This window comes from Hyaena hyaena, unplaced genomic scaffold (assembly GCF_003009895.1).
Source record: "Hyaena hyaena isolate Hyena2069 unplaced genomic scaffold, ASM300989v1 scaffold_116, whole genome shotgun sequence".
Classification (NCBI taxonomy): domain Eukaryota; kingdom Metazoa; phylum Chordata; class Mammalia; order Carnivora; family Hyaenidae; genus Hyaena; species Hyaena hyaena.
In genome coordinates, this window is record NW_024080748.1 from 3,188,490 (window position 1) to 3,201,791 (window position 13,302).

The window sequence follows — 13,302 nt, forward strand, 5'->3', positions numbered from 1 at the left end:
TAAAAAATTATGTATACATTTTTTATATGACAGTTACAACACTGACCGCCAATATGTGTGTGTGTGTCTCTCTTCCTCTCTCTCTCTCTCTCTTCTTTCTCTCTCTCTCTCTCTCTCTTTCTCTCTCTCTCTCTCTCTCACACACACACACACACACAATGGGATCATATTATACACACTTTAATGCATCTGGCTTTTCTCACACAATACTTTATGAAAATCTGTCTGAGCCAACTGTGTGGCTCTAAATCATTCTTTTTAACAGCTGCAAATCATTCCATATTTTAGCTATACTATTGATCTAATGTGTTATTTCTTCCCTAGTCTTTCATTTATCAGCCATGCTATAATAAACATCCTTGTACCATGCTATTGTCTCTTTTGGGTGGATTCCTAAGAGTGAGATTGCTGGATCAAAGGATAAGCATAGTTTTTTTTCTTTTTCTTTCCCTTTTAAAGAATAGATGCTATTTGTTTCTAATTTGCAAATAACCTTGAGCACTCACTTTTCCTCCCTCGACCTTTGTTTTCTCACTGGTAAAGGAGACATGTGGGAGTATAGATGACCTTGAATGTCCTTTGCAGCTTGTTCTAAACTTGTCTGCTTCTGCGCCTGCGCCCACTGCTCTGTGTTTTGCTGCAGTGAAGTGAGAATCAGCACTACTGCTGACTCAGGAACAAACGCCTGGCCTGTCGGAGTCTCAGGATTTGAGACTTACATTTTGCACACAGACTAGTCACTTAACTGAGCCAATGATTCCCAAATTCGGACTCTGCTGAAATGCCTTGGTGAGGGAAGCTGCCCTTGATTAGTTCGGTTCTCCCTGACACCCAAGGTCCAGATGAGAGCTGGGCATCAAAGCTAATTACAAAGCTCTAAGCTTCTGTCATTTTTGTTGAGATTTACCCCAATCTAAACAAAAGGTGTCCCAGGACACATTCGTAGCAGCCTCTGTGCTTGAGCACTTTTTCAGGATGCTCCCAATTTTCTTTTAATGAAGACAAATCCTTGATTATTGTGTGACCAAACTACTGAATGAGAAGCGGAAATGTTGCAAAAATGATTATCTACACTGTAAGCCTTTCTGCTCTGTGCATGTCTATCCATTTTCAACCATGTGGACCAGGGAGAAACAACTGTTTTACTTGCTAAACTCTGAGGGACTTCAAACAGATCATTTTCCCAGACTGAATAATAATAATTGTTTATTTATAGCAAACCAGGCAGCTGACCTCAGTCTAGGCACTTCACATGCCTACTGTCATTTAACCCTCAAACAACCCCTGAGGTAAGTTAATATTCTTATTATCCTTATTTTACAGCTCCAGGATCCTGCCTGTGCCCCTCCCCAAGGTCACAGAGGCTAGGATGTGGTGTAATCTGTCTGCAGAATCTATACTCTTAGCACAAAACAACACTGCGATGGAACTCAAAGTAGTGTGCAAGTGGGACAAAATTACTGCACGGCTTCTTAACTGCCTTGTTGATGTCACCTGAAACCCACACGGAGCCCTCGCATCCACCATCGGAAGAAATTTAAGGTGTTCACCCCTCAAAATCCGCTGAACACCGACCCGGGCGCTTGCATTATATCCCGCGTGGTGGGCGTGGACCAGAGTCAACACAGATTTGGGCTCAAGTCCTGGCTCTGCACGGTGGCCTTAGGCAAGTTTCTTCGTCCTTCTCTCAAATCAGCCCCTCACCGCCTTCTCACCCGCTGCCCCGAGGAGGCGAGGAGACTGTACGGTACCGCCAGCGCAGGCCCACACCGGAGCAGACGCTTGTAAAGCGCCGGCCCCTCCCGCTCCAGCCTCGCCCCCTCCTGCTGTGGAGGGCAGCACCTGCAATGCACGGGGCCACCCTCCAGGCCCTCTCCCGCCTGGGTTCCAGTTTGCCCCTCAATGTCGTGGCACCAACACTGGGTCAGGACTGCCACGGGATGGCCTCTTCTTCAGTAGACACCCACGCCCCCACGCCCTCCCCAGCAAATGCCGGATAGACTTGGGTTTTCAAACATAGCTATTTATTTGCTTATCTGCAAGGAGCGGGGGCAAAGTGATCGAGGGCGAAATCAATTACTATTTTTCATCTTTGACAAAGTAATTAAGGCAACAGTGACTGGTTAATTCCGACCGAATGGCTGCGCGGTGATGGATTCGGATTTACGGCCTCTTCGGCGGGCGGCCGAGCGCCGGCCGGATTATCACTCCAAACAGGCGGCTGCGTAGGGCGGGGGCGGAGGCCCGAGTCCGAAAGACGTGCGCTTTTTATTCTAATTCTTTTTTTTAATACCGCGGCTCCAACCCGGCGCTTCCAAGCGCTGACACATAGCCGTACGCACGACGAGCTGCCCCGGGCCACCGGCCTCTGAAGGCTGGCCCTCGCCCGCCCTCACACCCTTGCCCTGCTGCCCGCAGGTGCCCGACCCCCTGCAGGCTTCAGAGCGACCCCTCTCGGTCTCCCCGCCCCAGACCCTCCCTCCACTCGGAACGCACCCCCTCCTTTCTAGAATCTTGCGTCTGGAAGTGGGGTGAAGCGGGGAGCTCGAGCAGCGCCTCCACCACGGTTACGCCCCCACTCCGAAGCCTTCGCTCCGCGTCAACTTTCTCTGAACTGCCTGACGCGTGACCCGCGCCACGCGGGAACTCCACTGCGCACCGGGCCGGTTAGGGCCCGCAGGCCACTCGTCAGGCCTGGGGACGGATGGGGGCGGGAGCGTCACTTACACCCAGGGCTGCGGTTCACCGGCTCCCGCCCCAGCCTGGGACGTCAGCGCGCCCCGGAACGTTGGGGGTGCAGGTGGACGCTCCACCATCTTCCGCACTTGGCGGGGGCAGCTCCGATGCACGACGAAAGGCCAGAGCCTTTCAAAGTCGTGACTGTCCACGGTGGAAGTCTGCCCAGGGCCTGCAGAGGGGGGCCTAACCCGACCCAGGGGCGCACCTCTTGGCGCGGCAGTGTGGGATGTCAGGCCTGCCCTTACCCTTCTTGTAGCCTCGTTTGGCTCGTTGGAAACGGGTCTGTTTCGGAAGAAGCGTCCAGCAGGCTCCCTCGGCTTCCCCGGTGGTTCGGAGTCTAGGATGCTTCCTCGTGCGCAGCAAGACACGCGCCCCTGCGGGCTTCTCGGCCCCGCCTGCAGTGCTGACCCTTCTCCAGCCAGCGCCCAGCACGATCCCACCCGTCTCCCTTACCCCACCTCCCCGACCTCGCCCGACGTCTCTCTGAGCTGGCCTCCGGAGAGAGTGCAACTAGGCCCCCCGCGACGTGTCTGTGAGCGGGGTGGCGGGAGGGATTGTCCAGGTTTGAAAGCGACTTTCTAAACCCCAGTTTCCCTGGCTTTAGAACGGGGAATTTCTCAACGGTTGTTGCCAAAGCTAAATAGGGATAATTCATTGGAAAGCTCTTGCACAGTGGCTCAATATTGAGAGCTTAATAAATGTTAACTCCTAACTACAATAAAAAGGGCCTGAATCCCGCAAGGCGGCTCTCCAGGAAGGCTTTATCAGGGAACTTATGCGCGTTCCATCTTAGTGCAGATCGCGAGTCCCCAGCTGACTGCCCTCGGAAGGGCTAGGCTGGAGAGCCAGAGAGCGGCGACACCCGAGTAGTCCGGAAAAAGGCGGGAGGCCCCCCCCTCCCCCGCAGTGCCTGGGGCGCTCACCGCAATCTGCCACGGCAGCCTCCGCCTGCGGCCTCCACGGCTTTGTGCTCCCGCCGCGTGGGGACTGCGCAGCCGAGTGCAGCGGAGCCGAGCCCGAGGCTGTGCGCCGGGCTACGCGCGTCTGGGAAGGGACAAAGTGCCTTCCTTGACTCCTCACCTCTGGGGCCAGGCGTTCCCCGAATGAGGGCGGCCAGAAAGGAGATAAGGGGAGTGTTTTGTTACGAATCCCCTTTTAGTCTCCAAACGAAACCTTCTTTGTAAAGGCGTGTTCCCTTTCTTCTGATTATAGCCATTGCTTTGTACCAAGAAAGTCCATCTTTTTATCTTTAGGGCCACCCCTCCCTCACGCCGCAGTACGCAGCACGGTGGAACGTCCGCCTGTGGCTTCCCGGTGGGCCAGCCTGCCGCCTGGTTGTTGAAGATCGCTATTGGGAGCATCTCTCAGACCTTGCGCTTGCACATCTGGCCTGGCTGTGGTGGATTTTTATTGAGAGGGCTATGAAGAGAGAATGGGTTTCCGTTTGACTTTGAAAGTGACCTAAGAACGATATCACTGTTGGAAATAATGACCTCTTTATTTCTCGAAAGTATTTTCAGAGGAGTCTAAAAAATACAACGAGCATAGTCACAATTTTACTCAGAATTTAAAATAAATTAGGAATGCAAATACTAGACCTCAATGTGTAAGCGAAAGCCCTAGTTTTCGGGGGGCGGGAGTGCTCACAGCCCTCTAACAGTGGTTGTCTGTGAGTAGGGCTTTGGGGCTCTGAAGCATACACTCAGGCAGGCACACCGTTATAAATGCAGGACTCTTGATCACTGGCCATCGCAGAGCTGTGGCGTTCCGTGCAGACCCTCGATCTCTGGGTAATATTGCGGAATCCGCTGCCTGCAGATTCGGAGAAACAGCTACGGGATCCAGAGGAAGAGAAAGACGGAAACATGACAGTGATTTACTTCCTTCCCCCTCGCCCACCTCGCAGCCCAATCCGCTCTGTTGGCGGCTGCGCCTCGCCTTGGGTGCAGTGGGACGTGTCCCTCCCATGTTTCCCTTAATTAGGAGGAGGCAAACTTCTGTCATCCCCTCCCGCCGGCTTCGGTTTAGTAATCAGACCCACATGAGTCACGCCGAACACGCAGCCCCCTCCCGCCAGAGGGACAACTGGCCAGCGTACTCTCTGCTGTTGTCCCTTTAAAACTCGAATCCAAGGGGGTAATGATTTATCAAACTTGTATTATCAAGAAAATGTCAAACGAAGGGCACCTTGCCTTGCACTGACGCAAACCTGGCCTTTCCCAAGGAGATATAGAAAGCTCCTCTCTCGCAGGAGTCAAACCCAGTCTTCTCAATAGCTGGTTTCACTCTACCCGTTCAATCTGTTGCCCGTGTCAGACATGGTGAGTGTTTGCTTTTGTTCTTTTTAGAGGAAAGGGAGCTGCGGGTGGAGGAAGGGCAGATTCGTTTAGAGTACTTCTTTTTGAAGCGTTCTATGCATTTTGGAAGAGGAAGCGAGGGCGATCCTCGAAGCCTGAGGTATTTGTTCTTGTGAGCATCACCTGAGGTCGGAAAGAGGTTTCTGAGGCTGTAGTGCTGAGAGGCTGGAGGGATCTCTAAACCGGCATGCCGGGCACTGTCCTCGGTGCTGAAAGCCAGGTGCCGGTACTGAGGCTAGTCGCTCTGAGTCCTAGAGGCTATTGAGATAAAAATGCTTGCTGGAGACAAGGTATTTAGATTTGGTGCAAATTAATAAGTTCCGATCTGGGCATTTATGAAAGGCAGTTCTATGAGATGCAGGAGGTTGAGGTGAAGGTAATATGGTCGTTCTTACAGTATAATAGTAAATATTGGTGATAATATTTAGGAAGCCCTGAAAGAGAACACGAAGGGAGAAAGCAGACAGAAAAACTATCACTGACAGCTCTTTTCATTTGAAACTCAATTGAAAAAAAGCAAATGAAAATTAGTCCTGGGTTTTGGTCCCCAAGCATGAAGGGCATTAGACACTCTTGTGACTAGTTACTGGAGGGGGAAAGAGAATCAAAAAACTTTGCCTATATTCTTTTCCATATCTGGGAATCTGGAAGTGAATGTAGGTTGTGTGAGATAACAAACCAGTTACTCTCTTTTGTTTTACATATGGTTTATTATGGTTATTGTGTGGTTGTTGTTGTTCTTGTTGTTTTGATCCTGATCCTTATCCCTGCCTTTGCTACCTGGAGGGCGAAGATGGGTTCAGAGCGCTGGCTGGGTTTCGTACAACCCATTTTGCCTGAAACACTCTTACGTGCCAGGGCATCAGCTTTGTGGCCGCAGCTTGTCTATAGCTTATTTAAAAAAAAAAAAAAAAAAAAGAAAAGTCAATGTGCATTATTGAATGACAAAGGAAATGGGGCGGAAAATTAAAGAATCTTTCTACTATGGTGATGGGGCGGTGGGCACCCTACAGCCGTGATGTGAAATCCAAAGAGGGCAGAGAACTCATGGCTGTAGGGTTATTTCTACCCTCTTTCAATCCCCCTCCCGAAACACATCTCTGCCTATTTTCTTAGTTCTCCCACCATCAGGGAGGAGAATATTAATTGCTTAATGCCATCTGGTAATTGACAAGACAGGCAAATTGAGAAATACAGTTTTTCTTGAAGAAGGAAAAGAAAATCCAGATGCCAGTTAATTCCTGAGATATTGTGTTCGGACCTGAGTGGTGAACGTAGATACAGGTATTTTTTAGAGCTACCGTGACTTTCTGTGTGTGTGCACGAACTTCACGTTGTATTTGCAGGATTGCGGTGCTCCCAAGGAAATGAATAAACAACCAGCCAACAGCCTGGGGGCGGCCACGGCACTGGGCCACCACGCTGGCCCGTGCGCGCCCAGGACGATCCCGGAGCAGGAGCTTACCCCCGCCGCCGCCGCCGCGGTGGCGCCGACGCCGCGTGTGCCCAGGTCCGCTTCCACCGGCGCCCAAACTTTCCAGTCCCCTGACGCGCGAGCCTGTGAGGCGGAGCGGCCGGGAGTGGGGGCTTGCAAACTCAGTAGCCCGCGGGCGCCTGCGGCCTCGGCAGCTCTGAGGGACTTGAGCGAGGCGCGCAGCGCGCAGGCCGCAGCTCCTTCTGGGGCCGCCGGGCCCGGCAACGCTCTGCATTGTAAGATCCCGGCCCTGCGCGGCCCCGAGGGGGATGCTAACGTGAGTGTGGGCAAGGGCACCCTGGAGCGGAACAATACCCCGGCCGTGGGCTGGGTGAATATGAGCCAGAGCACCGTGGTGCTGGGCACGGATGGAATCACGTCCGTGCTCCCGGGCAGCGTGGCCACCGCTGCCGCCCAGGTAAGCAGGTCGTGCTCGGCCCGCGCCGCCTCCCTCCCCCTAGGCGTGCGAGGCGAGCCGGGCTGTGGTGGGTGCACGTGTGCTGATGGGGAGACCGGTTGGCAGTGCCAGGTAATGGATGCGGGAGGCAGCTTTGGGGCTTCGGAAGCTCGCGCTGCGCAGGGGTCCCCAGTTCAGGGCTTGAGGGCTGTTGTGACCCTGCCCGAGGAATCACGACCTCAGGAGCTGTTACCACCTGTCCCTTCCCAACCTTAGCAGTCGCGGAAATTGGGGTACAGGCTCATTAAACAGTTGAGACAGATTATAAAAATAAGACCCCATGAATGAGTCTTTCTTTAAAATGTTTTTCTTTAATTCGAAAAATAAAAAAAATATATACAGAGGAATCCTCCTCTTCTCCCCCTGATCCCCCTCCCGCAGGGAATAATATTTTAAATGCTGTATAGTACCTTTCACTTAGAGTTAACTGTTATCACATGAGAACTCATTGAGGCAAGGTGGGTTTACATGAAACTATTGCTGAAGCTTAAGCTTCAGGGCTCTTCCAAAACCCAGTACCTAATTTTGTCCTCATAACTGTGTATATTTTGTTGTTGTTGTTGTTTTCTTAAGGCAAATCTATCTCAACTGAATAAGTTCTATCTCAGGACCTGCCTCTACATCTGATCCTTTACGCTCAACCAGAGGCATGAAAAATGCACAGAGCAAATCCCAATCCTAGGTTCGGGATAAGGCAACGCTTACTGGTTATTATTATCCTCTCCCATACAGGCTCTTGTCTTCCATTTCCCTTCAGTCTCCTCGCTTCCTCTGATCTCTCCCTTTCTCACCTACTTGAGTTCTTCCCTTTCCATCCCCTGCCTTTGTGCTGTCTCCTCTCCTTCCCTGGCCTGGGGGTCAAGGCATATATTCAGTGGCGAGCACCTGGGTCAAACATCAAAACATTTGTCTGTGTGAGATTTCCGGTTTATACAACCCTCCTGTTCAGCAATACTCTAGTGTTTGCGCACGCGCTCGTGCACACACACACACACACACACACACACACATTCATCCACAGGCCCACAACTCAGGAACCCAGCTGTTGGGATAATAACTAGAAATGAACATACACGTAGACCTTCCCATTTGCCCCTATTTTTGGAGTCCACTTCTGGATCATTCGTCTGTATATATTAACTGCCTCTGACAGCATGTGCCCAACAGTGTGACCCCAGGTGGAGGCAGAAAATTGTTTCAAATGCCTTGCTTAACCTCCGCACTGCGGCAAAAGTGGCTGGAACTCCCACCCTTTTAGTCTGGGAGGAATTGGCGTGTAGGTGAGGTTGGAGGTGGTGTGCCTGGGAGAGAACTGTAGAGAGGATGCTGAAGATGTTCAGAGTAGATGAAACCCTGCATTTGCCTATTCTCAGGCATTCTCTGTCCATTTTTCTGTTCTTGCCTTTTTGACACTTACCCCAGAGCTCCTCTCTTCTGGAGACTTCCTCCTCTCCTGACAGCTCCTTTACCCTCCACAGCCTGTGGAACAGCGTGGGACATACCAGGTTGCTAGAATAGGGAATGGATTGTAATGGAGAAAGGAGAAGCCAGGCAGTGGCTTGGGTCCCTGGAATTTTGGTGTGGTGTCCAGGTGTCCTGAACATTTAGAATGTATTTCAGGTGGCTTCATCCTCATCTTTTCTGCTTAGGAGTGAGGCATTTTAGAACTAGGTACTGCCCCCAAGAGAGGATCTTAGTGTGAACTTGGAGAGGCAAGCCTCAAAGGTCCATAGATTGTTGGAACTGGAAAGTGCCTCAAGGGATAGTTATTCTCAGCCCCTCATTTCACAGATGAGAGCACAGAGGCTCAGAGGGCAAGTGGCTTGCCTGGGATTATCCAGATGGTTAGTGGTAAAATTTAGACTGGAACTCAAGGCTTTAGATGTCCTGTCTCTTACCATGTCTACCTTCTCTGTTCTGCCTCTTGTTTCACACCCACATCTCACACCCACATGCCCATTTCCCTTGCCCTGGTGTTGAAAGGTGCCCCCCTTCAATTAGCTGGCCAGGCAGGTTCTGCCTGTAGGCTTTGGCAGAGAACATGAGGCAGGGGCTCTGGCTGGCTTCAGGCATTGCAGCTCTATTTCTGGCCTAGCAGACTCCAAAGGGAGAAAGGGCTGAGGAAGGAGTGTGTTGAGGGTTTCAGAGGAGGGAGGAATTGGTTAGGGATCTGCTTGCTGGGGATTCTAGGCATGATATTGGGGGACTGCTTGCCAACTGAACTCTTGGTTAGGGGTTGGGGATGGAGGGACCTGCTTGCAATCAACCAACAGGTTCAAGGTTTGGGGAAGGCTGCTTGCTGGTGTGCCCTGACTGCAGGATTTGGGAAGGAGGGGTTTAGGGGTGTGTTGAAGATGAATCTTTATATCAGAATTGGGAGTCTGCTTGCTGAAAGACTTTCAGTGCAGGGTTGAGGGGTAAGGGCTCTCTGCTTGTAGATGCATCCTCTCTTCAAAACTGGGGTCCTGCCTGCCAATGCATCCTCGGTTGGAAAATGGGGGCCTGCTTGCTGGGAAAGACCCTCAGCAGGGGGGAGGGGCGGAATGGGGCCTGCTTGCCGAGGACCTGGGGCTGTTATCCGACAATGTGCTTTTCCGCCCCCAGGAGGACGAGCAAGGGGATGAGAATAAGGCCCGAGGGAACTGGTCCAGCAAACTGGACTTCATCCTGTCCATGGTGGGGTACGCAGTGGGGCTGGGCAATGTCTGGAGGTTTCCCTACCTGGCCTTCCAGAACGGGGGAGGTATGGCTTTTCCAGTCTTTCCGCCTGAGGAGGGGCGGGGCGGGCACTTGTGGGTTGGGGAGGCACCCTGAACCTAGGGAATGGGCTTGGGAGGGGAGGCTGGGAGCAGCCACCTCGCTCCAGCTCCATCCCCTGTAGGCATGGTGCTAAGCCAGAGGGCAGGGGCCACTGTAACCCATTGGCACTAGATCCAGGAGGCTTTTGTCTGGAGATAAAGCTCAGGAGAGAGGTGGGCCTCCATGACCCCCCACTGGCCCAGCCTGGAGGACTGGGTCCTGAGCCAAGTGGGCATGGCTGCATTCGGAATTCAAACTCTAATTTAGCCAACAAATATTCTTGGAGCAGCGCACCCTGTGCACTTAAACAGCAGTAGCTGTGTGGTCCTGGCACCAAATTAAGGATGGTTTAAGACTATAAGCTGCAAATGGGTGCTTGAGTCATGCAGAATGCAGGCTGCTGGTGACCCAGGAGGGGGAGTGGAGAGGGGCCGGGGGTGTTGTACTCTCCAAAACCTCTCAGAAGTACCCACACACATGCATCCTCTCGGCACAAGCGGGACATATTTTGACTTTAGCCAAATTGTTTAGCAAAAAATGGTTTTTGTTTCGTTTGTCTTAATGGGTTGGAAGAAGCTGCTTTTGAACAAAAACCATTTCTGAAATGGTGTGGATGCCAGTTAGGCACCTACCAGCTGCCGGGCCCCTGGGATCTACTTACCTCTTGTGTAACCACTGAGGAGAAGGGGAGCGGCCCATTTAAGGTCCTGTTTGCTGCCCACTCCACCTTGAGGTGCCTTGGCCAGCGGCTCGCCCCCACATTGCCTAAACTGACAAGTCCCCCTCCGGGAATAGGAATTTGCAACTAGGACCTCCTCCTAGAACCAAAGAGATGCTCGCCCCATCAGGCTGGGGTGTGTGTGTGTGTGTGAGGGGGGGTTGTCCTTTGTTTTCTCTTGAGTGGGGTCCAGTCAGCAGACAGGTGCTGCACCACCGGATGATTAAAACAGAAAAATATGCCTTCTTCCCTCCAATTCCAAATTAGGACACGTTGACAAGTACTTATGAGGATGACATATCATTTGCAAATGGAAATGCCCTGGAAACAGAAGAATGTGTGCTGGCCACACAAAGATAGACACCCTAGCTGGGTGTCCGTTTGGCCTTCTGTAAGAGTGCCAGTCCAGGGTGCAGGAAGTGGGCCAGAAATGCTATAATAAGGCTTCCAGGGACAGGTAGCAATGGAGGGGCGGGGAAGTTAGGGAGGGCCTTTCAGCCAGGGGAGTTCGGCATGGCGGAAGTACCCACATTTTGCTCCCCTGGGGGTCTGCGTCTGACCCATGGTTCCAGGAGCTCCTTGTGTAGCCAGGCATGGGGAGGAGGAGGCAGACTTTTCCGCACTGCGGCTCCCAACCCGGTAGCCGACAGCACGGTGTGGAGAGCTCGGAGAGCTCATCTCCTTCTCCTGAGCGGAAGAGAAAGATTGCATAATAATCCACCTTTCAAGAACCCCCCCCCCGCCAGAGGCTAGAGCAGGACCCTGGTTTTACTCCCCATAGACCCAAGAGCTTGAGGCCCCTGCTGGGCCTTCCTCACCTTTCAACCCAGACAGGGAGTTGAAAGAAGGGTGAGCAGAAAGAGTAGACCAGAGAAAAATCCGCTTTCCTTTCCTGGAGCACAGCGTCCTGGGTTCTGGCATCCCTAGTGCCTGAATTGGCTCTGACTCACGTTATCAGTGCTTCCTGGTCCAAGTCGGTTCAAAGATAATGGCTGTTCCCCAAGGCCCTCCCAAACAATCTTAAAGAATCCTTGAAGGGAATGAACCCCAGAGAACCCCCAGCAGTCTGTGGTGGTCTCTGCACTACCATTGTCCTGGTTGTGGGGGGAGGGACATTCCACGGAATAAAGAGATGAAGGGTTGACTGGGGGCTCCAGTCAAGATAAGACATTATGTACATATTGTGAGGTGCTCAGTGCCTAGGGAAGGTACTGTGGGAGGATAGAGAAGGGAGGCTTCTTGAAGGAGGAAGCATCAGAGTTGACCCTGAAGGATGGAAGGCACTTTCATGTGGAGAACGAAGTTGAGAAATGTGTGGTGGCTGGGGTGGTGGGGAGAGGGATTTTCGAGCCACTTGTCTGGCAAGGCAGACCCGGCACTGAATGGCAGGAGATGTGTAGGTAACTGAGGGCATCACACAGGAGGGCTCCTGGGGTCTCCCTTAGTAGATGTTAGGTCCTCAGAAGGTGGGGATGCTGAGATTTCTCCCAATATGATTCTCATAGTGAGTCAAAGGTGTGGATTTGTTGAATCCTGGAAGAGCTTAATTTGGGGGACACTGAAATGCTATAAGAAAAACAAGAGAAAAGAATAAAACCCAACCAGCACACAACCCCTAGCGACCCGTCCAGGAGGGAGTTAGGAAAAGGAGTGTGTTTGTTGGGTACTCTGGACTGAAATTGGTAGAGGAGGGCTTTTCAATGTCCTCGGGTGCCTGTGGTTAAGCTGGAATATCAAAAGTTTCTTGGAAAACGAGGGGGAGCCAGCTCCTACCTCAGAAGGTGAATGTGGGCCAAGGTGGCCTTGGTCTCCAAGGGCTTCTCACTTCTTACTGTCTCTTTCCAAGGTGCTTTCCTCATCCCTTACCTGATGATGCTGGCTCTGGCTGGGTTACCCATCTTCTTCCTAGAAGTGTCACTGGGCCAGTTTGCCAGCCAGGGGCCAGTGTCTGTGTGGAAGGCCATCCCAGCACTACAAGGTGAGTCCACCCTGCCCCCCAGCCTCCTCAGCCCTGCCCCGCTCTCTCTGGCACCACGCAGTCCCCAGGAGGGAGACCTGCTTTTGTGAACAGGCTAACTCACATTTTCCTTTATTTGATCCATTCTACCATTCTACTGGGACGTGCTCTGACAAATGGTCCAAGATTGCCTCTGGCATTGGTCCCTTCCTAATAGAATGCCTCAATTTCCCTGATGGATACAGAATCCACTCCACTATTAGTGTGTCTATCTGTGAAAGAGAGCCAAGACCTAGGTCCCCTCCCTGTGCCTGACTGTAAGAGTTCCCTAGGACTTGGATTGGAATGAGTCCCTGGAAATCTTTTTTCCACAGGCTGTGGCATCGCAATGCTGATCATCTCCGTCTTAATAGCCATATACTACAATGTGATTATTTGCTACACACTTTTCTACCTGTTTGCGTCCTTTGTGTCTGTGCTGCCCTGGGGCTCCTGCAACAACCCTTGGAATACGCCAGAATGCAAAGATAAAACCAAACTTTTATTAGGTAAGTTTGGATATCCCTGCATTAAGTGGTGGGCACACAGATGGAAACAAACAACCAAATATACTTAATTCTAACATTTAAGGAGCTCATGGCTCAGAGGAGGGGTAAATTTTGTTTGTCCATGCCTAACTGGAGTGCTTGTTGAAAATGCAGATTTATAGGCCCACCGGGTAGTCTGATACATTAGGTTTAGGTGGGGTCGGGAAATGTGCATTTTAGCAAGGTCTTCAGGTGATTCGTATGTCCTGTACAA

At 51.9% G+C, this 13,302-nt stretch overlaps 1 protein-coding gene across 1 annotated transcript in view; it reads left to right on the plus strand.

The window, feature by feature from the left end:
* The first annotated feature begins 5,283 nt into the window (after positions 1 to 5,283).
* The window catches only part of SLC6A5 (solute carrier family 6 member 5), a 52,115-nt gene continuing 44,096 nt past the window's right edge, over positions 5,284 to 13,302 (plus strand). Inside the window, exons 1-5 of the mRNA XM_039236745.1 lie at positions 5,284 to 5,322; positions 6,443 to 6,988; positions 9,632 to 9,770; positions 12,391 to 12,522; positions 12,876 to 13,049. Coding sequence (XP_039092676.1) covers positions 5,284 to 5,322; positions 6,443 to 6,988; positions 9,632 to 9,770; positions 12,391 to 12,522; positions 12,876 to 13,049 — 1,030 coding nt within the window. The remainder of the gene's footprint in view (positions 5,323 to 6,442; positions 6,989 to 9,631; positions 9,771 to 12,390; positions 12,523 to 12,875; positions 13,050 to 13,302) is intronic.